The 23093-nt window shown below is 40.6% G+C and overlaps 4 protein-coding genes across 5 annotated transcripts; 2 read left to right on the top strand and 2 right to left on the bottom strand.

Annotated features, from left to right (window-relative positions):
* Nucleotides 1–1349: 1349 nt before the first annotated feature.
* mis18a (MIS18 kinetochore protein A) lies at nt 1350–7496 on the bottom strand. Of its 2 annotated transcripts, none has more exons than XM_023402560.2 (5): nt 7151–7496; nt 6130–6196; nt 5799–5921; nt 5168–5270; nt 1350–2281 (listed from the first exon to the last, which is right to left on the bottom strand). In XM_023402560.2, the coding sequence occupies exons 1-5, from the start codon at nt 7452–7454 to the stop codon at nt 2156–2158; spliced, it is 723 nt and encodes a 240-aa protein (XP_023258328.1). In that variant the 5' UTR covers nt 7455–7496; the 3' UTR covers nt 1350–2155. The 2 variants fall into 2 exon arrangements, with proteins under 2 accessions (XP_023258328.1, XP_023258329.1); XM_023402561.2 differs by having other exon boundaries at nt 1350–2226; nt 7151–7494.
* Nucleotides 7497–8086: 590 nt separating this feature from the next.
* Nucleotides 8087–11277, top strand: haus1 (HAUS augmin-like complex, subunit 1). The gene is made up of 9 exons (XM_023402575.2): nt 8087–8322; nt 8420–8594; nt 9135–9270; nt 9407–9541; nt 9740–9863; nt 10566–10631; nt 10740–10811; nt 11011–11058; nt 11147–11277. Exons 1-9 carry the CDS (start codon nt 8302–8304, stop codon nt 11189–11191), a joined length of 822 nt encoding a protein of 273 aa, XP_023258343.1. The 5' UTR covers nt 8087–8301; the 3' UTR covers nt 11192–11277.
* Nucleotides 11278–13237: 1960 nt separating this feature from the next.
* eva1c (eva-1 homolog C (C. elegans)) lies at nt 13238–19756 on the top strand. Its single transcript, XM_023402585.2, has 8 exons — nt 13238–13734; nt 14862–15061; nt 15341–15464; nt 15693–15845; nt 16922–17065; nt 17649–17726; nt 17807–17911; nt 17997–19756. Exons 1-8 carry the CDS (start codon nt 13620–13622, stop codon nt 18389–18391), a joined length of 1314 nt encoding a protein of 437 aa, XP_023258353.1. The 5' UTR covers nt 13238–13619; the 3' UTR covers nt 18392–19756.
* cfap298 (cilia and flagella associated protein 298) lies at nt 19730–22464 on the bottom strand. Its single transcript, XM_023402586.2, has 8 exons — nt 22354–22464; nt 21939–22107; nt 21619–21786; nt 21204–21271; nt 20936–21094; nt 20548–20679; nt 20329–20424; nt 19730–20232 (listed from the first exon to the last, which is right to left on the bottom strand). Exons 2-8 carry the CDS (start codon nt 22075–22077, stop codon nt 20122–20124), a joined length of 873 nt encoding a protein of 290 aa, XP_023258354.1. The 5' UTR covers nt 22078–22107; nt 22354–22464; the 3' UTR covers nt 19730–20121.
* Between the last annotated feature and the right edge of the window lie 629 nt (nt 22465–23093).

The following is a 23093-nucleotide window of genomic DNA, read 5'->3' as shown; positions in this document are numbered from 1 at the left end:
ATGCCGTGCCGAGGCTTCATTGCCTCCATGGCAACATTGCTTCCTTATTGCTTAGGGAAGGTGAAAAGGAGGGAAAGAGGGGAGGCGACTTTCACTCAGACGCTACCTCTGCATTATTCATCCTTTGTCCCTGAGTGCTCGTAGAATGTGTGTAGATGTACTGACTGATGCATGTGTGTGTTTGTGTGTGTGTTTCTATGTTGGTCATGATTTGGGTGGTAGTGATTGGCTGAGACTTTAAGGGGTGAATGGGGTGAAACCGGTGCAATAATTGCACTCAGCAGTGCAATGCATCCAGCAACACCATGTCTATATATAAAACAGCTAAATGAGTTCAGAGGCCGATCACTGTGACGCTGACTTCAAACACAGCTACGAGCCTTTAAGCTTTATTGCTCTGAATGGAACAAGAAACAATTTGGGACTTATTCTCCAGAATGAGTCTGTTACAGGGAACAGCAGCGCACATCTGGACAGTCAAACAGCTTGCATCATCCACAGTCTGTGCAGGATGCGTGCAGGCACTTCATCCTTAAACGAGGGCTGGGTGAAGACAACAACACCACCCACCACCAACAACACCACCACCAGAAACAACAAAAACCACGCGGCTTGTTTGTTGTTGTTTTGACTTTTTTCCCCAGCAGTTGAGGGTGGGGAGTATTAGAGGGAGGGGGAGGGAGAAAGAAGGGTGAGGGTGGGGTTAGCAGAGAGAAAAACATCACACAGAGATTAGGGTGGGGTAAGGGTGGGGGTGGAGGTGGGGGGGGGGTTCAGGACTCCTCCCCTGTGTATGTGTCTGAGCATGAGTGGGGGGGGGTAACGTCTGTTGACAGGCGTGCCGGCCAGAGAGCTGGCTGGCTGTTCCTCCGGCAGTGAACACGATGACGAGATGGCAACAGGCACTCAGCATAGCACGTGCTCACAGTTGCCATCGCAACCTGCCCTTGGATACAGCGTGCTGGTTGGCCGTTTCTAACTGTTGTTGTTCTGTGAGGCTGATGAAACCTCGTGGGTGAGGGAGGGCATGCGGTACAGCATGTAGCTTCTTTTCCCGTCTTGGTAGAAAGTGTTGCTAGGCACATTAGAGGTCAGTTGGTAAACAAACACTGGCATTAATATATAACCAACCCCCCTCTCGACCCCAAAGACCATAAACTTGCTGTTTAACTCTTAAATCCGAGAGATACTTCTAATTAGAGACAAAGTAGGATGATCCACTGATCCCCAACAATGTTACTGCACAAACTCAGAGAAACAGAAACATTTAAAAGGATTATCCTGGTAGTTTTAACTTGTTTTTTTAAATCCTTTATGTAAAACTGAAAGATATTAAAATAATTTCTTAATTTTTTGAAACAGGTGAATACTTTATTACACAAAAATACATGAGACAAAACAGGTTTGTACAACTGTGAACAAACAAACAAAAATCAGGAATAAGGAGTTAATGTAGCAAAGGATGCAAACTGCTGTTTATTTTCAATTCTGGCGATATTTGAAAAATGTCTTTGGATAATTCCTATGTGAAGAATTATCTAATAATGTGCCTCACCTTGTTTCAATACAAATTCAGTGCTGTTCAGTTCTGGCCATTGAAAGCATATATTCAGCAATCCCATCTGCCTTTAAGGCTCCATGCTTGAGGAAGAGAACAAAGAAGAAGTGTGTGTGGCCTCGGATGGCCCGATCGATACAGCATTGTGCTGAGTGAGCAGCCTGCCTGATGAAATCCTGCACAAATAAACATTCTTCTCTTCGCGCACATTCCCTCTGCACTGACACACACAGAGAAGATGGTGCCATGAGCCACAGGAGCCGAGCTGACAACATGATTGATTACAAGTGCAGCCAGTCTTTGTTTCACCATCGGTAATCAGAACAAAGCGGAGTGGAAGCTGTGTGTGTGTGTGTGTGTGTGTGTGTGTGTGTGTGTGTGTGTGTGTGTGTGTGTGTGTGTGTATATAGATGTTTGTGCACAAGGTGAGGCTAGGACAAAATGTGTTACTGAGGGAATGTCGCTGAGATGAAACTTAGAGGAGGAATCCTTAGTATAAAAGGTAGGAGCGAGGAGTGAGGATATTAAATCCACATGTTCAACACCTGGACAAAGGACCCACCCAGACAAGTTGACGTCCATCACTGTCACACCTCATCACATCTGTCCTGAAGGCCAGTTTCGATCTCTTCCATCGTCTGTGCCATGGACAAGACCAGCATTTTCATCTGGGAAGGGTGGGGAGAAGGGGCAGATTTTCAATGGTGCAGGGTTCAGGATGTGCTGATCAACATAAAAGGGTAGAACAGCAGAAAAATGAGTTGAGAGAGGATTGAACGGGTGGTTATGGGAGAGCACGAATAGGGAAGAAGCCAAGGAGAAAATTGGACAGGTGGGAAATGAGGGGAGCAGCAGGAAGCAGTGAAGAAGAAAGAGGGGAGGAGTAAAGATAATTTGAAAAAGGGGACAAGGAGGGAGACTGACAAAACCCAGAGGGAAGGTGGTCGGGCATGGATGGGTATGAAGTGGGGTGGGGTGGAGGTGGGCAGGTCAGTGAGTGTACAAGATGGAAAACCCAAACAAGTGTCTAGGAGTCAGACAGACAGACAGAATACATTAACTCTGGCGGCAAGGTTGAGTGGCATCATCATCACCCTCAGATACAGCATTGCTGAGGACAAAGACTTTGTATGTAACACTTGAGTGTCGGGCTGGAACCATCAACACCAGAAAAAAACTTTTTCAGTACTTTACTTTGTCAAATAGTAATGGTTTCCTACAAAACCATTTTCATTTAACAAAAGAATTGGGGCTGCAACTGATTATTTTCATCTCATCATTTCATAAAATTGCAATTATTTTCTGGTTAATTAATTAACTCCCTGGTTTATAAAATAGTTGCAATAGCCTGAGGTGACATCTTCCAAATGCAAATGTTTTATCTGACCAACAATCCAAAAGATATTCAATTTACAGCAATTTAACCTGGGGAAAAACAAAAACTTCACATCTGAAAAACTGGAACCAGTGACTTTTTAGTGTTTTTGCTCTATATATATTTCTTAAACAATTACCATTAAAGTAACACTTATATTAGTGTTCCCTGAAGTATTAAAGACAAAATGACTGCATATTTATAAGATTTGCTCTCTGATATTTATATAACCCACCTGCTGCTACCGGCTCGTTTGCACTTTTGTATGGTGTATATGCTGTATGTTTTTAATGGTGTGTTGTGTTATGCGGAGTGTATGTATTTTTACTGTACTGTACTCCACTGAGGTGGACAACAAAGTTAAGCAATTTATCAATCATAATTTTCATAATCGAAGAATCTGATTATTTTAGCATTAAAAAGAAGAAAAACTTCTTGAAAAGTTGAATGTATGATAAACACAAGCAGCACTACAACAACTTTATAATCAACTGCTTTTGATACTTGTTGCTACATAGACATTTTTGAAAGCACTAAAAAAGTGTTGAATTTCAAAACCTACATGAAGTGTGGAAGGAAAAGCTCTTAAATACCAATCATAGTTAGTTCAACTTTTGTCAAGCTGGAAAAACAGCTTTGAGTGCAAATTAAAACACAATGCTGAAATGCTGAAAAGTAGAGCAGGACGTCTCTGTAGAAAAGCTGACAGATATGTGATGAAAGACAGCACTGATTTTAATTCTTGACCCTCTCAAAGGCCTTTATAATCCTGTTACCATGCACCAATAGGTAACGATGAGCGATGGCGCTAAGACCACCTAAAATTAATACAATCAGCGTGGAGCCATAGTCAGATTAACCCTCAGCATACTGACTGAGACTAAACACAGCCAATGACAAGGTGGATTTAAGTGGTAACCTACATATTACCATAACCTACATATTGAAATAATGTGAGACAAGCCTATTCATTTCATTACAAAGTGACCTTATGGAGCCTTTTGTTTGAGTGACACATAGTGTAGCGACATTTTTGCCAAAGACTTGATTCATTTAGAAATGTATTTGTTTTGGTCGGTCACAAAAGTGGAACAGAAGAGAAAATACAATTATACATGTAAACTAATTAAAGAAGACACACACAGTTATGACATGGTAATTAATGTGCTAGTGTCCACACAAAGACATGAAGTCTCCTTTAGAACCTGAAAGTAAATTTAATACTATGTTACTCCCGTGCATTGTTTTTTTTTCTCTTCTGGTCTTGTAAGCAGTCTAACCTGTTTAAAAAATCACCTCTGGATAGATAACATCTCATAATGGATCAGTTGCAACTTGCAGATCTCAAACAACAGCAAAGAAAAACAAAATGTCATACATACATCCAGCAATAATGACAAAGACACTTCGTGATCAAAACATGTTTTTCCTCTAACAAAGATTCCTCAACATGCTCCCCATCACTGTTATTGTCCCTGATGCAAGCGTGTGGGAGGGCTGGTAGGTCCTCCTGCATGCTATCACCACCTACTGGCCAATTGGTGGATTCATGGATATTTTTTAAACAAAGGATCATTTAGAATAACTTTGGGATTCACTACAATATTCCAATGAAAAATCTAAGCTCCCTCTACATTTTAATATTAATAACACTAATGTGACAATTTAAAATGTACTGCTAAAACAGGAAAGGAATTCAAATGTGAAATATTCAGAGAGTCATGAATAGACACAGATCTGAATGTTAACATTGAGTCCAACAGAAAATATACTTGTTTATTTCAATCTACTCTAAAATGGAATGTAAAATAAATCTGTTTGCAGGGGGTGACATGGAGTGATGAGGTAATGTCTGATTTAAGGGTCTGCCCATCAGAGCAGTGAGGGCTTCCCAGAACTAAGCTGATGTCATCATGAGTACAACCTGTGCATTGATAATCAATGAGAAAGGGCTGCCCGTAAGCAGTGTGAAATTTACTGAGAGCACGACAATGCAACACACAGAACAGTTACTCCTGCTGTAACTGAGGCAATGTGTATATCAGCTCTTTCATCCTTTTTTTTAAATACATGAAATTTAAGGACTGAACTCCACCTGTGTTTGGAGAAATTAGTGTGGTTTTACATTGCAATAAGCTTTACAGCAGACATTCTGCTCAGCGGATGAAACATTTTATCTCACAAGACAATATCAGAGGAAGCAAACAAAGAAAAGCAGCAGCAGTGTAATTTACCTCTTTCAGCTGTTGTTCAACAATGCCTCTGTACTCCGCTGTGACCAGCTGCTCTTTGGGGCCCTCTGCTGCCAACATCTGGCTTGCAGAGCCAAGCACATAGCTGAAAAGGATTTACAGTACAATATTAGGGGGCTAAATGCAGGTACAGGAATGATACATACCATTAACACCTGTACAATTAATGAAATTTAATACATTACCACAAACATACCCGCTTCCTGTGTATAGCTTATCACATTCAGTGTTATGTGGGATGGTTAATGTTTTCAATTTTGGAACATGATTCAACATATCTCATCTTGTTTTCAATTCCTTATTTAAAACCTATGGGGTGTGGCTTTTAATTACTTATGCCCTTAAACACAACACCACTGTGTGTCTTGGTAAATTCATATCCTGTTGAATCTCTAAAACTTGTGTGAAGATGGGATATTTTGCATGCAACAATAAGGGGTTTATTTCTACCTCATATATTTTCTACTGTAGTCATTAAAATTAGATTTGTTGATATTTCATAAATGAGTGTTTTTAAGTTTTGAAACAAGAAAAATATTCTCAGATAATGTACAGAGCTGAATGTGGAGTAAGTGCACCTGCATGATTTTAATGTTTTATGTCCTGAACATACCTGTCGATTTCGGCTACATTGAAACAGAATGCAAATCTCTTGTGGTCCAGGTGCTTAGGCGTTGATGCGTAAACCATGCCAAGCAGAGAGTGGCAGCCTTGACAGAAGAGATCTTTGATCAGACTGCAGCGGGAAAAATACAAGAAACATGAGCACAGTTTAGTGACACAAATCTAATCCAACAAGCACTCACACAGATAACAAAATACCAGTACTTTTGTCAATGAATACCAAAACGTATGTCCATGCGTTATAGGTTTTCGAGTCTGATAAAATAAACTGTTATCCTGAGGTTATCGGAACAGCAGTGTTTGGGACAAGACTTTCTTACCAGAGAGTTTTTTTGCCTGCATCATATAGTCTAGTGTCCTCTCCAACCAAGACATTTTCAGTGACCCCTGAGAACAAAACATCACAAACATTAGCACCATAATGCAGCATTGTCTTCATAAGGTACCTTCCAAATATATAAATTCAGAACCTCTACAGCTGCACATGAATGCACCAGTCTATCAGACTATTCAGTCAATCTGCTTTTTTAAACTGCACCATCTAACTTTTCAGCTATAGTATTAATGAGGGCTGATTTATGGTTGATGAGGCCTGAGAACTACACATGTAACACAAGTAATAAACTAATAAACTGGTGTGAAAACCTAGTAGTTAGTTTAAATCTTATCGCGGTAATGACATTTGGTGTTTAGAATAACGGCACCTTATCACATCCAGGTGTGGTTACATGCGGTGTTCCACATCAATCTTAGGACTCTTACTGTTTCTGATATAAGCAAATAAAATGCCAAGAAATCCTTAAAATGGCCAAACATTGCTAAGAGGATTCAATATTTAGCAGGAAGTCATGGGTATAAATGTCTAAATGAACAGTCACCAGACTACGTACAGGTGTCTGAGTGTAGCAGAGACCAACACAGGTATGATACTAAGCATTTTTATCTTAAGACATAGAAAGAGGAGATATGGTTGAATGTATTTAATATTTTATCAAATTATCAAATTGGTAGCAGTGTAGCATGAGAACAGCACTCTTTAATGTTAACATACTTTAGGGCTTTACTAATTCTGTTTAATGCTTCAATGTTATGCCTAACACTTTATTTGCTTTGTCTGCTGCTTGTAGTTTGTTTGTCTCCGTTGTACTTCTCATGCACAAGGCTAGATTACCAGCCAGGTCTACTATCCTCAAACTTGATGCCCTGTGAGAAAATCTACTTTTAAGACATTAACTGTTTTCATTTATACTGTGGTCATTTCTTTGTAAAGTGTTTTATCCAATGCTTATTTTTCTCTATACCAAGATAAAGGAGAGAACCCAGTCTAACACCCAGACTCACGCTTCAGTTTAATTTGGTTTTGGCCGTCTTCACTTCCATCCCAGGCCAGTGAATCCCCAACAGGTAACCTGCACTTTCCGCAGATGAAGACTACTGGTCCATCGTCACTGTCCTCGTCTTCCTCTACATGGCCGAACAGCTTTTCTTCGACGGCGGTGTAGTCTATGCTGGACGTTTCAAACGTGTTATCTGCACGTTTTTGTCGGTGTTTTGTCGACTTTATTTCGACGGCGGAAGAGTCCAAACTGGACGTTTCAAATGCAGCTCTTATATTTTTCTGTCGTGGTTTTGATTTAGTCGCCATTTTTTTACCAGGTCCCCCCCAAAACAAACAGTTTCAAACTTTGGCGCGTGGTTGCCAGTGAGAGTGTTACTTCTATGTACTTCCGTGGTCGACACTCCTCCCCGTGGTGTTTTATTTTCCCTTTTTGACACCAGAAATTGGGGTGAAATTAGTTTTGTGTGTGTATGTGGTTTAATATCTTGTTTATGCTTAGTATATTTGAATGTTTTATATATGAGCTGAACGCATGTATAGATATAAGTTTCCAGTCATTTATATTGCATATTTGATAACACAAGGGTATGGCAAGCCAGATGTGTCAATAAGCTCTGTTGCTTTTGCGCTTTCATTTAACGCCTATAAAAGGAATTTCAATTCAGCCATGTTCCATATGTTTTCATACATGCATCTTTACAATCTTACAAGAAACAAACTACATAATGTATATGATATGTGCAACTGCATTCTGTATAATGTTCTTCATGTTTAGTTGCTGTAACGGTACGTGAACTATCTTGACCTGAGGTTTCTCTTTGAAACGCGAACCGGAAAAACTTTTTTAATAAAGCGAAATTTATTTTCGTATAGTCATTTAATTCGTCACCTATTTTGCTTGCATTTATTTAGTTCGTCACCAGTTATCGCGTATGTTTTATTTAAATTTTTTTTTTTTTTTTAAATTATAAATTGTTGTTAGTAAACGTAGCTAGGAACCTTTTTTCATTGGTTGATAACTAGGAAGTTTTTAGAATAATTTTAGGGGCGCGAAACTAAAGAGCAGATTCTGTTATCGTTTTTCTCTGGAGCCGCATAGCCACTTGAACTTTTGAAGAGTTATTTTGGGCTTTTGCTGCCTTTTTTATTCGCCATGTGTGAAAAGATAACGAAGGTAATGTTTCTCGCTAGTGTCTCGTAACGTTTTAAGTGAATGCAGTGGCTGTGGTTGTTGCCTGTTGTTTATCCTCCAGTTCCGTGTGGCTCCACAGGTGAACAGCTGGCTCAGCGCGGTGTTTGGGGATCAACCGGTGCCGCAGTTCGAGGTCAACACCAGAACAGTGGACGTCCTGTACCAGCTGGCTCAGTCCAGTGAAGCCCGGTGCAGTGACACGGCTCTCCTTATAGAAGACCTCAAGCAGAAAGCATCAGAGTATCAGGCTGATGGTGAGTCACTGACAGACAGCACAGATCAACGCAGTGAAAGTAGCTGAAGGTGTAACACAGTTATTCTTGAGGCATGTGTTAATTCTGAGTAGTCACTGTTTCTTTTTTATATTTACTGCGCTTTGCACGAAAGTAATTAATAAACAAAACGATTCATGGCATTATTTTTGAAGGATCCTTACTTTACTTTTATTACCAAATAAAAGTATGGATGCATTATTCTGTTGGAGACTAGCCTTAACCTAAATCATAATTATCAGATACTTCCTGGATCATCTTTGACCCACTGCAGTTGCCATACTTGTGCATGCAAAGACTTTTCTGTGTCATTCTCTTTCAAAAACATTCTGCTAATGTGGTCAGTAAAATGGTATTAAAGCTGACAGGAATGATGGCCGCAACTAAGACTCAGTATCTTTACATGCGCCACTTTAGGGTTTACAGTTTAGTCAAGTATAAGGCGACGCTATTGTGCATTAATTCTCACTACAAAGTATCTACAGCATCTTCACAGAACTAACCAGTGTTTTCTCCATCCAGGTGCACATCTCCAGGATGTCCTTCTACAAGGTGTTGGTCTGTCCTGTGCAAGCCTGTCGAAGCCCGCTGCTGACTACCTGTCTGCTTTAGTGGACAACGCTATGGTGCTTGGAGTGAGAGACACATCACTGGGCAGGTATGCTGTCATTGCACCGATAAAGTCTGTTTTGTGTTACTATTATCTTGTGATTAGTCTCCATGAAGAAAGACATGAATAGTAAGAAAGGAAAAGAAACAAATTGGATTTTTTATTTTTTTTATTTCTTGTGTAGCTTTATGCCAGCAGTGAACAACCTCACCAACGAACTTCTGGAAGCGGAGAAGTCCAACAGAAGACTTGAGAGGGAACTCAGGGCCCTCAGAAAGAGACTCGGAGCTACTCTGGTGCTGCGGAGCAACTTACAAGAGTAAGAACATGGATGTTGCCATGCTGATGCATAACGTGACACTACTGCTTTGTTACAGTAAAAACAGACAGTCCTGCGCTGTCACATTCTGTATGTAAACACATGATAAAATCCAGTCTCAGCAGAACAGACATAAAACCATTTGCTGCTTGATACAGGCTGTACTTCATACTAATCATTGCTCTTAATTATCTTCAGGGATATCAACAAAACTGTTAAAGCTCAGGCAGTGGAGAGCGCTAAAGCGGAGGAGAAACTGCTCAACATGGATTTTGTGACGGCGAAGGGTAAAGAGCTCAGCAACAGACGGGAGAGGGCAGAGGTACGTTGTGCTGTCATATCTGTATCTGTAATAGCTGCATAGTGCTAGTTCAGATGCACAGGTGTTGATACATGGTACAATATACTGCTACTGAAATAATAAAGCAGAAAATGTATTATGTCGCTCTGTTTCTGTTCAAATATTCGTGTCTTAGTGGGAACAAAATGTTACTAATGTCAAGTTGCTATGCAGCCTGAAGAGGCGTTAATTATCAGTGTCCTCAGCCACCAGTAAAAAAAAAAAAAAAATCAAACAGCCGATGGCATAAAAATAATCAATTAGAAAGGTGAAAGATGGAGAGGATGAGAAGAGTCCTCCAGAAAACCCTCTGTCTGTATCTTACAATGGGAAAGAAGACAAAATTTGCTCAAAATAGAGTGTGTTATATATTAATTCATAGGTAATTAAATGTTGCCACAGAACAAAAAATGTTACCAAAGGGGCAGAAACTGACCTCTCAGAAACTAAGCTCCTGGCAGGCTACTGTTCTTTCCTCTGTAGAGTTACCAGTTTTATTTTGTTCAGAATGACAGACTGTATTCTGACCCTGATATAATGTGGGCATCAAGTTACTGCCTCTGGTTTAGAGAACAGAGATGATGCCAACACTTAACGCCCTTCGTATCATTGTCAGGAAGGACCAGGTTTTGAAAATATCACAGCCCTGCCAGAGTTTGATATTCAGTTTTATCGATCCTACAGGCTCAGCTTGTGTCCAGGAACATGGACAAGTCTATCACCCACCAGGCTATTGTGCAGCTCTCTGAGGTATTTAAGCTTCTACACATGCACCACAGTCATCACCATGGAAATGAAAACGCAACGCTGTCTGCTTTCAGGGTTTAAAATGTGTCATCTTATTTTTCCTCTCTGCAGGAAGTCACTACACTGAAACAAGAAATAATCCCCTTGAAAAAGAAACTGGAGCCTTACATGGACCTGAGCCCAGTATGTTTGTTTTCAGTTGCTGCTTTCACATTATCCCATCCTGCTCTTTAAGAAATTCAGTTTATGTGTGTGAATTTAACTTTATTAAACTTGATAGAATAATTATAATAATAATAACCAATCTTCACATATTAGGAAATAGTCTTTTTGTTCCTGTATTTGGCTTTACTGACTGTTTTTCCCTCCTACACCACAACAGAACCCGTCTCTTGCTAAAGTGAAAATAGAAGAAGCAAAAAGAGAAATGGTGAGTATCTAAACAGTTCATTCAGTAATAAACAAGATATGGTTACTTACTTTTTTATTTTAATGACACTTTGTTTCTTTAATTACAGGCTGCCCTTGATGCACAGTTTGAAATGAATGTGAATTTCAAGTGAAGATGTTCTGCAATGTTAAAATCTTTCCCTGTTTTGAGCTGTGCCTTTTCTGAGTTTAAAAAAATAATAAAGTTAGTTGTTAGCATCGTGTGAGGTAACTTTCATCTTATTGAACATTTTATGAGAGACCATCAGAGTCTGTTATTTATTAAACAGAGTCTGTTATTTATTAAATCTCTATTAAATCGTCCTTTGAAAACTAGCTGCTGCATGCACAGTCACTGTTGACGGATCCATTTTTATGTGAATTTGAGGCAAGCTGTACATGTTACTTTAAAATTCAAAATCCATTTATATTTGATACGTACACGCATCATTTTCTCTCAGATGCACTTGCCTAAGATTAAATGCATTACAGTGGTTCCCTCTGATGATCTGTCCTTCAGTGCAGTTTCTACAGTCGCACAAGTCTGTCAGGAGGAAATGAAAGTCATGACGTTTCTTTCCTTCAGTTGGACCTGTTCTCTTTAACTCCTCTTCCTGTTTGTTACAAAACACCATCAGCACTAATCAAGTGTTTTGTCTTTATTTGCTGGTCGCTGCAGTGAACTCAAGGGTTTGTGTGTCCAGGCGGAAAAAGTTTATCAGCATGTCGTGAGAATGTTTCTCTTTGATGGAGTTTATTTTCCAGATGTTTATTGATCAACTGCTCCAACACGCAGAGAGATGGCGTTCTTTGAATGGCTTCATTGTGTTGGAAATATTTAAAAGTAGAATGAAGGGTGAATATGTTTTTAATTATTTTTAATGGAAATTTAGAAAAATCTTTTCAGAAGGAACAGACATTTTACATTTACATGATGGCACTTTATTTTTTTAATGAGCACTAAGAGTAGTGTTATACATATTAAACTAATATGTCACTCCTACTTTATTACTAAGTGTAAAGATATTTAATTGGTACTGACATCGGCCAGCCTCACGCTGGCATAATCTTTTTTTTGATAATCCAATGGGTTATTTCTGTAGGTTTACATAAGACTGTTAATATCCCCTGCTTAGACATCTAAATACTGTACTTAAGAGCTTTTCTTACCAAAACTCAAAACATGGCTCTAATCATGTGCATTTAAAGTGTAATTTTTACCTTCCTGTTTGACCTACATGGCTGAATCTCGTCTCAAAAAACAAAGTCCAGGAAATTTTTTTTTTTTTAGTTTGACAACAAAATTCCACGGGCTTTGGAGGGATAACCGCACATGAAAGGGGTTTTTGGAGCCACTCCCTGTACGACTAAAGCTAAAGTAGGAATGGAAGCAACATGGGAGGAAGGGGTGCCTGTTGTCCAGTTTGTATGCAAAATATCACCTCTCAGTTCCTCCCCCCTGCCAGTCTCCCCAAAGCGTGGAGACCCCAACGTCTCCGTCAGCTTGACTGTTGTAGGTCTGACATGGAGATTGACCGGTTACCATGGAGTGGGTCATGGATGTGGGCCGGGGAGCAAATTTTACCCAGTAGGCCCCCTGCTTAATTCAAACACACCATGGGTTAGGACATCAACAGTTTCTGAAAAGAAACAGATTCAAAATATAATTCGCTTGAAAGTTGATCTTTGTAGATTAAAAAACACACAGATTTACCACTGATGTCAACTTGGCAGTGTGCTGTGCCAGTATTTTTATTCCTCTGCCAGATGCATATTAAGTATCACTGCCACTTCCTGCTACATGGGCTCTATCTTTATTATCCTTTATTAATTAAGGTATTACACAATTTGACAAATAATCAACACAAATAAATACAGCTAAACTAAAAACCTTTTGAGCTTTATATAATAAATGACATTAAAATGCAGGGAAAGGGAAAACAAATCCTCTTTGAACTCAGATTAATTATGACATTTAAAAATCAGAAGAAAATGAAAGTAAGGAATGAACAGAATGAAAGCATTTTACCATAATCCAAAAAGTAAACATGTGGCTCATGGGTAGGTGGGTGGGGGCTGCCAGTGCGTCATACCAGTGAGTGTGAGTGTGTCGCCCCTCTTCGCTTTAAAATAGTTTTATCCGCCACGCCCACTCTATAATTCCCACTCAGCTGTTACTGTAAGACACGTTCAGTTTCCACATGCGTCCATTCACAAATCTGCGGCGTTGAACTGTAGGAAAAGTCGGATTGGGAGTATCATCATCATTATCATCACCACCACCATCATCCTCATCGTCACCATGCGTCGGTTTAATCACCTCGTCTGTCAGTTTTGAACAACTTGTTGCGCAGCTGCTATTTCTAACCTCCTCTGTGGTCCATCGCTGCGGCAGCCGCTCTGATATTTACCCTGAAGAGAAACACGTGAGGAAACCACGTTTTGTCAGAGATGAGGCTTGACGTCGCGGACCCGTGGGCTCATTTTACTTTATTTCTCATGAAGTCCTGCAGCCTACAGTGAATTTTTGGAGTCTCTTTAATATGATCCCAGGGACAGGGGATGCGAGTCATGAGCTGGACGCGTCCTTGTCACGGACCAGACTGGAGCCACAGCCTCCTCTACCTAACTTTACTCCTGTGGACCAGACGCATGGATGCACTGGCTGACTTCTCAAGTAAGATGATGATGATGTGATGGGGGAGAGGAGGAGGTGGATAAACCTCGTTTCTGGGAGTGTTGTTATTACTAAAAGTGAATCATGTGTCTGCAGATGATGCCTGGTGCAGTGTATGAAGTGGTTCTAGTGTTGTTCACATTGCCAGTGTTCTTAAAATACCACCCATATGTCCCAAAGATCCAATTTGAGATTTGGCATGGAACAGCACACCAGTTTGAGGCGCCATGATATGAAGACACAATGTGAGGAGTAAAATGCATATCTTATTTTGTCTTTGTCATTGTAGTTATCATCTTGTCATAGACAAAACAATGTTCACACAGGAGTTAGAGAACAGCCAGTCTTACTGTTGTTTTATCTAAAGAATATTTCATCCAAACTGATCATCTATTTCAGTATCTTCGGAAGCTTTCAAGATTCATCCTCTACAGAGCAAATAATGTAAACAGCATGGGATGAAACAGACTTTGAATCAGACGTAACTTAATCACATCTGCATGCCATGCAACAAAGGTGGGTCACATTAGGTTGAATGCCAGTTGGCAGAATTTGCCACCCAGGATAGAGCACTGGCAGTCAGGCAGCACTTTGATGGGCGAGTTTTTTCAAAGCAACATGAGACAACTCAGAGCTCCAAAGAGGCCAAACAATCTGATCCAAAAACCACAGATGCAGCAGATTTAAAAAGAAAAAGAAAAGGAAGAAAAAAAAAGAACAACAATTTAAGAATATGTTTCACTGGGTATCAAGTATCTTCAAAGTTAAAATCCTTTTGCATTATGTTTTTTTTTTTTTAAGTTTTTGTGTCTGTTTCTACTCCTGTAAATAATAGCAGGCTTAGTGGGTTTCCCTGGAAGCACACACTCCCATAGAGGGTTCCTTTGGTTATATGATTAAGTGGATTTAAAGGGATACTCCAGTAATTTTGTTTTTTGCACTTCCATAAATTGGGGGAACCAAAGAAGAGAGATTAAAAAAAATTGTTCAGGAAAGTCGAAGCAACAGTGGAAGAAATATCCACATTTTTAGCTCCAAAAAAGGATGGATTCTACATTTCCCATAATGCAAATCAATAGCATCTTTCATAAGATCCTCCCTGGTAACGAGTGCCCTCTGTCTAACAGACTACCTGTCCAGGATCATCACCAGTCACTCCGCTCACGCGTGTGACGGACAGCCTCTGCGTCTCCACTGTCCGCGTCACTCCACCATCTCCATCCAGTCCGCCTTCTACGGGAGCGGCGAGGCGTGGCTGTGCAGATCAGACCGGGACCCTCCACCCAGAGCCCACAACCACAGCTGTTCAGCTTTTACTGCTCTACAGGTGCGATTTATGTGTGAGATATGCAGCACTGTTCACTCTCACTGTGTCACTTTGTGAATAGGTGGGGGTTCACCAGCTCCAGCTGATTTACTGGAGTGGTTTTCTCCCCCATATGCGTTTTACATTTGTAGTGAACACACCACCGTTAGCTGTATGAAGGCACAGCCCACTCTTATCCATTTGTCAGCCTATTATTGTATCGCACTAGTTCACTGTGGTATGTAGCAACACTTCCTGTTTACTGGTAAATGCTTACTGACCCTGGTGTTTGCTTTGCAGAAGCTGCTGTCTGAGTGTCAGAGCCACAGAGATTGCCAGCTACCTGTCAATCACCTGCTGTTTGGGAAGGACCCCTGTCCCGGCAGTACCAAATACCTCCATGTGGACTACAAGTGTAAACCCAGTGAGTTTAGCAGCTCAGTTCTCACGTGTTCCTCCCTGTTGATAGCACCCATTTCTATTGTCACATCTCCCTCCCAGTCAGTTTGTTTCTGCATCACTTTCTTTCACACATTTACCAGTGAATGAGCGTGCAATAGATACACAGATATACACAAAAATCACACCTCAGTTTCCCGCTGCCACCATCCCCCTTCACCTCCTCATCCTTTTTATTTTTCCCCTCACTCAGCTGAACACAAAAGACATGTGGCGTGTGAGGGAGAGACCATGGTCCTGCGCTGTAAGCCCCCCAGGGTGCTGAACATCTATGCAGCTGTCTATGGCAGAAGTCTGGGAGAGAGTGACACCTGCCCCTCACACCTGACAAGACCACCCCCATTTGGTGAGTCAACGGGATATTCAGTTTTTCTCACATGGTGGCAACTAACAGATGATTCCTGATCAGGGTCCAAATAATAATTCAGTGTTCATTATAGATTAATGAATGAGACTGAGAGAATGATTTCAGGCACAGCCAAAGACCTTTATCCTCAGCAGATGATTTAACTTGTCATACTAGGAAAAGCACAGGTGTTACTAATAAAATATAACGATGGCCCTGTTCCTTTCCAGCATCCCAGTGTGACAGCGAGCCAGCACGCACAATACCAGGACCCTGAATCCAAATCATACTAAACAGAAATCTGCCATCATTAATATTATTATTTACAGCTGCAGTTTTCCTGTATCAGAATGTCTTCTCTGTTAGAGGTCTCTGGCAGACGGTGACATGAGTAAAAGCATCAGCTCCAATCTGATCACTGAAATCAGAAATTTGCCTTACAACACAAGGCAGTGGGAATTAAATGGGGAATGCGACTTTAATTAAAGAGAGAGACAAGCAAAAACTACACAGCAGACACTTTTCACTGCATAGGTTTCTACGTGCCGTAGCAGAAAACGCAGAGGTGTAAACTAATAACATCAATAACGGTTGCAGTACGTTTGGGTTGTGCTCCTGCCATCGTTAAATGTTATTGGCTGCACCTGTGCTTTTCCTGCTGCGACAAGTCAAAGTGTCTGCTGTGAAAAATGCTGATATGAATGATGCGAGATAAACCCTGGATTATCATTTGTTACTAATTCTACCAAATTATACAAATTTCACAATGATATGTGCTTTAAAGTAACTTATCAGGTCATCGAATTCTTTAGTGTAGGCAAGAAACATTGGGGGATAACAATATTAAACCAACACGGATGAACTGAGTTAACTATTTGCTTAGCAGGGGAAAAACACATCAGGCGGCTGCCAAAAAAAAGGTGATTTCATTTTAGTTAAACTACAACCAAACCTCTGCAAAACAGTGAATCAGTGCTTCAGCTATTTCAGCTGAGCGTCAGTGTGAGCAATAGACACTCGCTGACAGAAGATGTCTCATTGTTCGCCTCTGAGTTTCTCTTTTTTGCTCCCTACAGAGTGTCTCAACCACGAAGCTGTTCACTCGGTGTCCAGGTCCTGCTACAGCAAACAGAAGTGCGTTGTTGCCGTCAGCAACCAGACCTTTAGGGACCCCTGCTTTCCAGGAACCAGGAAGTACCTCAGTGTGGTTTATTCTTGTGGTAGGACTCTTTGTGCTTCCTCATTCACAAAATATAATTACGAGCCTTGTGATGAATTAGAGAGTGGGCTCAGAATAGGAACACGTCATGTCTGCTTTTGGTTTTTTTTCCGTTATTCATTATCTGACAGCTCCAACAGAGAACATTTGTAGTTTCCTACTCCGAATTCTTATCTGCTGATCTCAGCCATCAGCTTTTCTCATCGTATCACACCCAATAACACAGTTAAACAGGGAATAATAAGACTGTGAGCTCAGATTTGACATCCTGGTAAACTTCCTGTGATTGGTACAAATGCCAGTGAGGTCATCCGGCAACATTGTTCATGTATCATAATTTGGAGTTGTGACTGTAGCCGGGTGGTGAAGGGAATTCTTCTGACTGGCTCGGTTGTCTCCATCTATCACAAAACAATGTGTGCTAACCTTGTAGGCCAGATTTCAACACAACTGGGCAGAAACTATTCATTATGGGGTCAAACTTTTTCATAGGTTTGGACGTGGGAAGTGCTGTGCTGATGAATGGTGTCCTGTACATTCACAGCAATAAATACAGACTGTCTCCTCTGTCTTTCTTTCAATAGTACCACAGATTTTACTTAAGGAAGCAGATCCGAACATATTCAGCTCCACCTCATCTCCTACTGTGCACACACAAAAAGGTAACAGTATTGTGTAATCTGTTGTAAGTCAAGGTTTTTATGGCCTTTCCTTCGCATCATAATTCAAACTTTCACAACAGTTTCTCCTGTGGATCTGGAGAAGCCTTTCTCCAAAGGGTCAAGAAGGCCAAACAACTCAGGAGCTATGATGAGCAACTCTCTCCTGACCTATGCCTACATCAAAGGTAAACAGTATCTACATGGGCACATGTACTCATGAATGCACACAGAATGTTTTCTTACATCCCCTCCTCTTCATTTCCCACATAGAGCATCCAGAAATGGCGGCGCTGCTGTTCACCTCCAGCGTGTGTGTCGGTCTTCTGCTCACGCTTCTGGCTGTATCAGTCCGAGTGACCTGCAGTGGGCGCCGGCTCAGAGATCCCAGACTCGCATCCAAGTCTCGTAGCCAGACTGCTAACTGCAAGGAGGAGGACGATGATGATGATAATGATGATGATGATGATGAAGAAGAGGAAGATGATGATGACGCTGAAGGATCAGAAAGCTCTTTAATCTCAGCCGCAGAGAGGAAGGCAACGCACGCCTGGGAGGAAGTGACTTATGTGAGCGAGGCGGCCGAGCGGGCAGAGAGGATTGAGCGCAGAGAGATGATCATACAGGAGATCTGGATGAATGCCTATCTGAATGGCAGCGCATGTTAAATAACCCATGGGTGCTCTTAAGCACCTTCAGGATTTTTTCAGGATACTCCCAGCCTTTGATTATTGATAAAACAAGAAACTTTTTTTATTACATTGCAAAGCAGTTTGTTGTGCATTTTGCCTTTTCTTTTCTTTTTTCTTTTTTTTGTTTTTAAAGGCGCATTTAGTTTGTGAAGAATGTAATGTTTAAGTAAAAGTGCAGTACTCGCCATTTTTAAAGGATCAGCAGGACTTTATACTGAAAAATGGGTGGTTAAATATTGTATTTATTCACATTCACCACTAAATGAAGCTAAAATTTCAGGTGAAATATTGTTTACTGACACAAAAAGGTTGAAATCACTCGTCTTGACACTCAGTCACACAGCTGCCACATTCATTCAAGAATATTACTGTACTGATCCGTCACGGTAACTGTATCAGTGAAACTGATAAATCACTATAAACCAAAGAACATGTCAGGGAACACGATCTGTCATAACAACTCCTGTTTGTCTGAAGGGAACATGAAACACAGTTGCTTTCATCTCCAAACTCCCTCTGGCTTTTTACACCAGAAAGGAAAATCAATGCTTTTATATCACAAACACATTTGTCAAGGATCATGTTTCCTAACTGTGATAAAAATGTTTCATTGATTTGAAAAAACAAAACAAAACTGACAAAAAAGTGACTGACAAAAATAGACACACTACAGTGTTTTCCCTACAGTACAGCTACATTAGCGGTAATTAAAATTGGCAGCTGTTCATTCCAGAAATCCAAGGTATGTGATCCAGTTTCACCTGCCACAACTGATCACTGTCTTTATAAAGAGCCTTCTGAAGTGAATGTACAATTAGTGGAATTGTCTTTTAAATCCGCACATTATGTCCAGATTGTTGTTTTTTTTTTTTTGTAGTGAACGCAGTGTTACTTGAAACCGGCCTCACCTCTCTGAATCACCGCAACAGCTCCCTCAACAGTCCCACAAAGTTTCCACAACCCTCCAAACACTCTCACACTGAGCTCTACAACTTCCTCATCCCTGCTGGGACGAGGACTGGAACGACCCATGTACTATGTGGCAACTTCCTGCCTCAGAACAGCACTGGCTTTCAGAGGTTTAAAGTTTAAAGTGTGTGTCACCACACAGCAGGAGACAAAGAGAGGAAAGGTGTAGCATCCTTGTCTGAACTCCAAGGGATGTAAGACTGTGCTTCAGTTGAAACACTACTACTGAGACTTTGTTGAACATTAGCTCATCATTAATATAAAATGTAAAAACATTGTGTATACACATGCTACAATGGAAGTCATTCTATTTGATTTTTTTTTACACAGTAAATGTGCAGTAAATATTGATTAAACTTAAATTTAATCGTGTTTGTACAGCTTCAGTGAAAATGTAACTTTACAACAGGGTAATAACAATCAGATGGAACACAGGGAGAAGACTAAAGTTAAAATAAACCAGGTTTATAATGATATCAGCCTCCATGTGACATCATTATGTGTCATATTGTGTGTCCAGGTGTCTTCTTCACATTTCAATTTGGTTAAAAATAAACATTAGGTGTTCATCCAGAAACTAAGTCTGAAACTACATCATCTGCTGTATATTAAGTCCTCTGGAAGACCTCAAATAACACCAAAGGTAAACAGATGACAGGATTGTGTTAAGGCACCTTAGTCAGTTGCATATAAAGCTGTTAAGGACCAGGTCAGAGGTATCGGAGTGGTACTGGTCTTCATCTCGGTCCCCATTTGATGTTGGTGAGGCCTTGAAACTGTTTTTTGAGGGCCTGTCTGTCTGACCACTCCGAGTCCAGGTGGCTATCATCATCTGCCTCCTCCAGTTTCTGAAAATGTCACCAGGAGACGGTTAGAAAGGTACAGTGGGTACAAACAGGAACGTGGTTGTTTGTCTTCTACAGTTTTGTTCTGCCTATCCTCACCTTGAGCTCCTCCTGCCTCCTGTAGTAATGCATCATCATCTGTTTCTGCTGCTCCTCGTTGACCATAGGCTCTCTCGCTGGTGCCCCCTGCCCTTTCTGAAGGGAACAGCAACGAGTGGATCACAGTAATTCTCGATACCAACAAAAAACATCATAAAACAACAAATACACAGCCCGTCATAAACCACAAAAATCCTCACTGCTCACATTAGCTCTTACCTTTTGGATTTTTACCACAAGCTTTGTCTTTTCATTTTTGCCAATGTATTCCTGCAGTTTTTTCCCCCTCTGCATCTCTTTGGCAGCCCACCATAGCTGGCACTCGTCCTCTGTGATCACCTGCAGAGATGCCTGAGGTGAGGACACAGGCGGAGAGAGCAGATGCAGAGGAATGAGGGAGAAAGAGAGAGGTGAAGAAAGAAATGATCAAGGAGACAGTTGCATAGCTTCATGAATTTCAATTCCAATTATCTTAAAGACAATGTTAAATGTTAATTGACTGTTGAACCTCTTTAAAAACAATAGCAACTGTAGAAACTTGAAACCTTTGTTGCTGACTGACAATTTTATGTAGCCGTCAACCAATAGCTGCTAGGAAGTTGTTTACCTGTGTTCCTGAAAGATCTTCCCGATCCTCAAACTCCATCCTGATAGGGTCATGAGGAGGCAGCCCCATGGGGTACACAATCATGACAGCCCCCCTTAGCTGATCCAAGGCTTCTTTTACCATGTCCATGGTGACACAAACATTAGCTTGAACTTGTTTCTGAAGGATAGAGAGGGAAAGAGATATGGATTGAATAAAAAAAAATAATAAAAACTGACCCTAGGAGAACAAAACAATGTAAGATTTAAGTGTTAACTCTCATACTCACTTTGGAGATCAGTGCCTTTGCCTCCTCCATTGTTCTCATCAACACCTCTTTCATTTTATCATTGGGAGCTGGTAGAAGACAAAGAGATGTGTGGTCAGATTACCAAAATCTTTTTTTTCTTTTACCCTGCCTGCATAGAAATAAAATTCCTTTTTTCACAAACTATTTTCATACAGATTAAAAGAAATCCACTGTAGAAGTATGTATTACATATAATGTTTAACATTTTAATTCATTGCAGAATTTCTATGTCACAAGAGGGGTTTGATATAAGAGGTGTAAGAAGGGTAAATCTCCACCCAAAGCTACATCCTCATGCAAAGGGCTACCTAAAAGGACAATTTACATTTAGCATGCATTTAGAATATTTATTTTGTGAATCTACGTAGCCTACGACCAAGAGCCTGAGTCTCACCATGTCCATTCCTCCTCCCAATCTCATCTATCTTAAATACTGGCCCTCCACTGGGCACACACTTGTCTTCCCATTCATCTCTCAGCTTCAGCTCCACAATCTGGTCCTCTGTCAGCCCCTGCATGTTGGGTGGCAGTGTGACGCCATGGTCTGCAAGCTCTGGGATCTCTGAGGGTGCAAAAACAAACAAACTGCTCTTATTTACTAAAGCACAGAGACATGTCACAGGTAAAATACTGAAAGTTAGTGCTAAACCTAGACCAACAGGCTTCTCGTGCCTCCACAGTGTTTACAGATTGCACATAGTATGTTAGTTTCACCTGAACATATTCTGTCCACCTTCAGTCTCCCGTTGTAAATGGCTGTAATTTGCTGGATCACCGTTTCCAGAGGCGCGTCCACAGTGGTGCTGAAAAGAAACTGGCTCTCATCTCCACGCTTCACATGCAGCTGCACCATCTTTAAAGCAGCTCACCACCTGTTTACCACCTGAAAGACACGAATAAGGAATTGAAGCTCGCTCCTGAGAAAAAACCCGCAACCACACGACGGTTTGTCTGTGTTACAGCTGCGGCCAAAACAGTGTAACCATAGCAACACTCGTGTGCGGACGCTTCTAGAAAAAACCCAGCAGCTAGCTTTTAGCAATGTAGCTAATATAAGTGCTCACATTTATAGGGGTCAGTCTGTTCAAAATTAAATTTGTCTATAGTGACTGAAAATGGTAACACGTACCTGTGCAGTGAAACGACAAGCACAACGGCGCTACACTGTTCAGACTGGGCTCACACTTTGTTTACAACCGGGGACATTACTAGCTTCAGTCAGTTCACCGGTCCAGATACGCTCTACTTCTTGTGATCTTTTTACGGAAGGTTGGATTAATCCGAGCAATATTACTGCCCTCTAACGGTAAATAATGGCAACACAGTGCATTGTGCACATCTTATACTAAACTGTGTGCACTGCTATTGCTTTTTCAAAGATTTATGTTAACTGCACTAAAGAATACTGGTTGGAAAACTAATAACTTAGTGTTAAGTTGACTATAAGACTTTAATACATATTACTTAGTTGTACACACAATAATTTAGTTAGTCACATCATTGTGTTTGTGTTGGAAAACCATAAATATATATATTAACAAGGGGTGTAGTGATATTTGTTGTCAACCTGTCACATAATATAATAATACATTTGAGAAATGTAGAGAAGTTTGAAACATTTGCAAAAAGATGATGGGACAGAAAGAGGCAAAAACATATTTATAAACACACACAAATATCTGATGAATATTTAGGTTGTATATGTGGACTAAAAGAGGAAAATACAGATTCAAAATTTAACAATGATACAGATGATTTCACTGGTTTTGGATTAGTGCCTGGGTGCCATTTGGAAATGATATCCATAGCCTAAATCTAGCTAAAAGTGCAGGTAGACTACATATTTAATTTTGTTGTACAAACATAAAT

The sequence above is a fragment of the Seriola lalandi genome, unplaced genomic scaffold (genome assembly GCF_002814215.2).
Source record: "Seriola lalandi dorsalis isolate HSWRI2012SDOR001 ecotype SW California unplaced genomic scaffold, Sedor1 jcf7180002053944, whole genome shotgun sequence".
In the NCBI taxonomy this organism is placed as follows: Eukaryota; Metazoa; Chordata; class Actinopteri; order Carangiformes; family Carangidae; genus Seriola; species Seriola lalandi.
The sequence above is the reverse complement of the archived record's forward strand: the minus strand, read 5'-3'. Positions and strand labels throughout refer to the sequence as shown.

Coding starts and splice junctions, on each gene's coding strand:
- mis18a (XM_023402560.2), bottom strand. CDS start 7,454: ATGGCGACTAAATCAAAACCACGACAGAAAAATATAAGAGCTGCATTT. Junction 6,197..7,150: donor AAACCAAATTAAACTGAAGC/GTGAGTCTGGGT, acceptor TTTTGTTCTCAG/GGGTCACTGAAAATGTCTTG. Junction 5,922..6,129: donor GCAGGCAAAAAAACTCTCTG/GTAAGAAAGTCT, acceptor TTCCCGCTGCAG/TCTGATCAAAGATCTCTTCT.
- haus1 (XM_023402575.2), top strand. CDS start 8,302: ATGTGTGAAAAGATAACGAAG. Junction 9,271..9,406: donor AGAGACACATCACTGGGCAG/GTATGCTGTCAT, acceptor TTTCTTGTGTAG/CTTTATGCCAGCAGTGAACA. Junction 11,059..11,146: donor AAGAAGCAAAAAGAGAAATG/GTGAGTATCTAA, acceptor CTTTAATTACAG/GCTGCCCTTGATGCACAGTT.
- eva1c (XM_023402585.2), top strand. CDS start 13,620: ATGCGAGTCATGAGCTGGACGCGTCCTTGTCACGGACCAGACTGGAGC. Junction 15,062..15,340: donor CAGCTTTTACTGCTCTACAG/GTGCGATTTATG, acceptor TTTGCTTTGCAG/AAGCTGCTGTCTGAGTGTCA. Junction 15,465..15,692: donor GGACTACAAGTGTAAACCCA/GTGAGTTTAGCA, acceptor CCCCTCACTCAG/CTGAACACAAAAGACATGTG.
- cfap298 (XM_023402586.2), bottom strand. CDS start 22,077: ATGGTGCAGCTGCATGTGAAGCGTGGAGATGAGAGCCAGTTTCTTTTC. Junction 21,787..21,938: donor GGTGGACAGAATATGTTCAG/GTGAAACTAACA, acceptor TTGCACCCTCAG/AGATCCCAGAGCTTGCAGAC. Junction 21,095..21,203: donor CAAAGGCACTGATCTCCAAA/GTGAGTATGAGA, acceptor TCTATCCTTCAG/AAACAAGTTCAAGCTAATGT.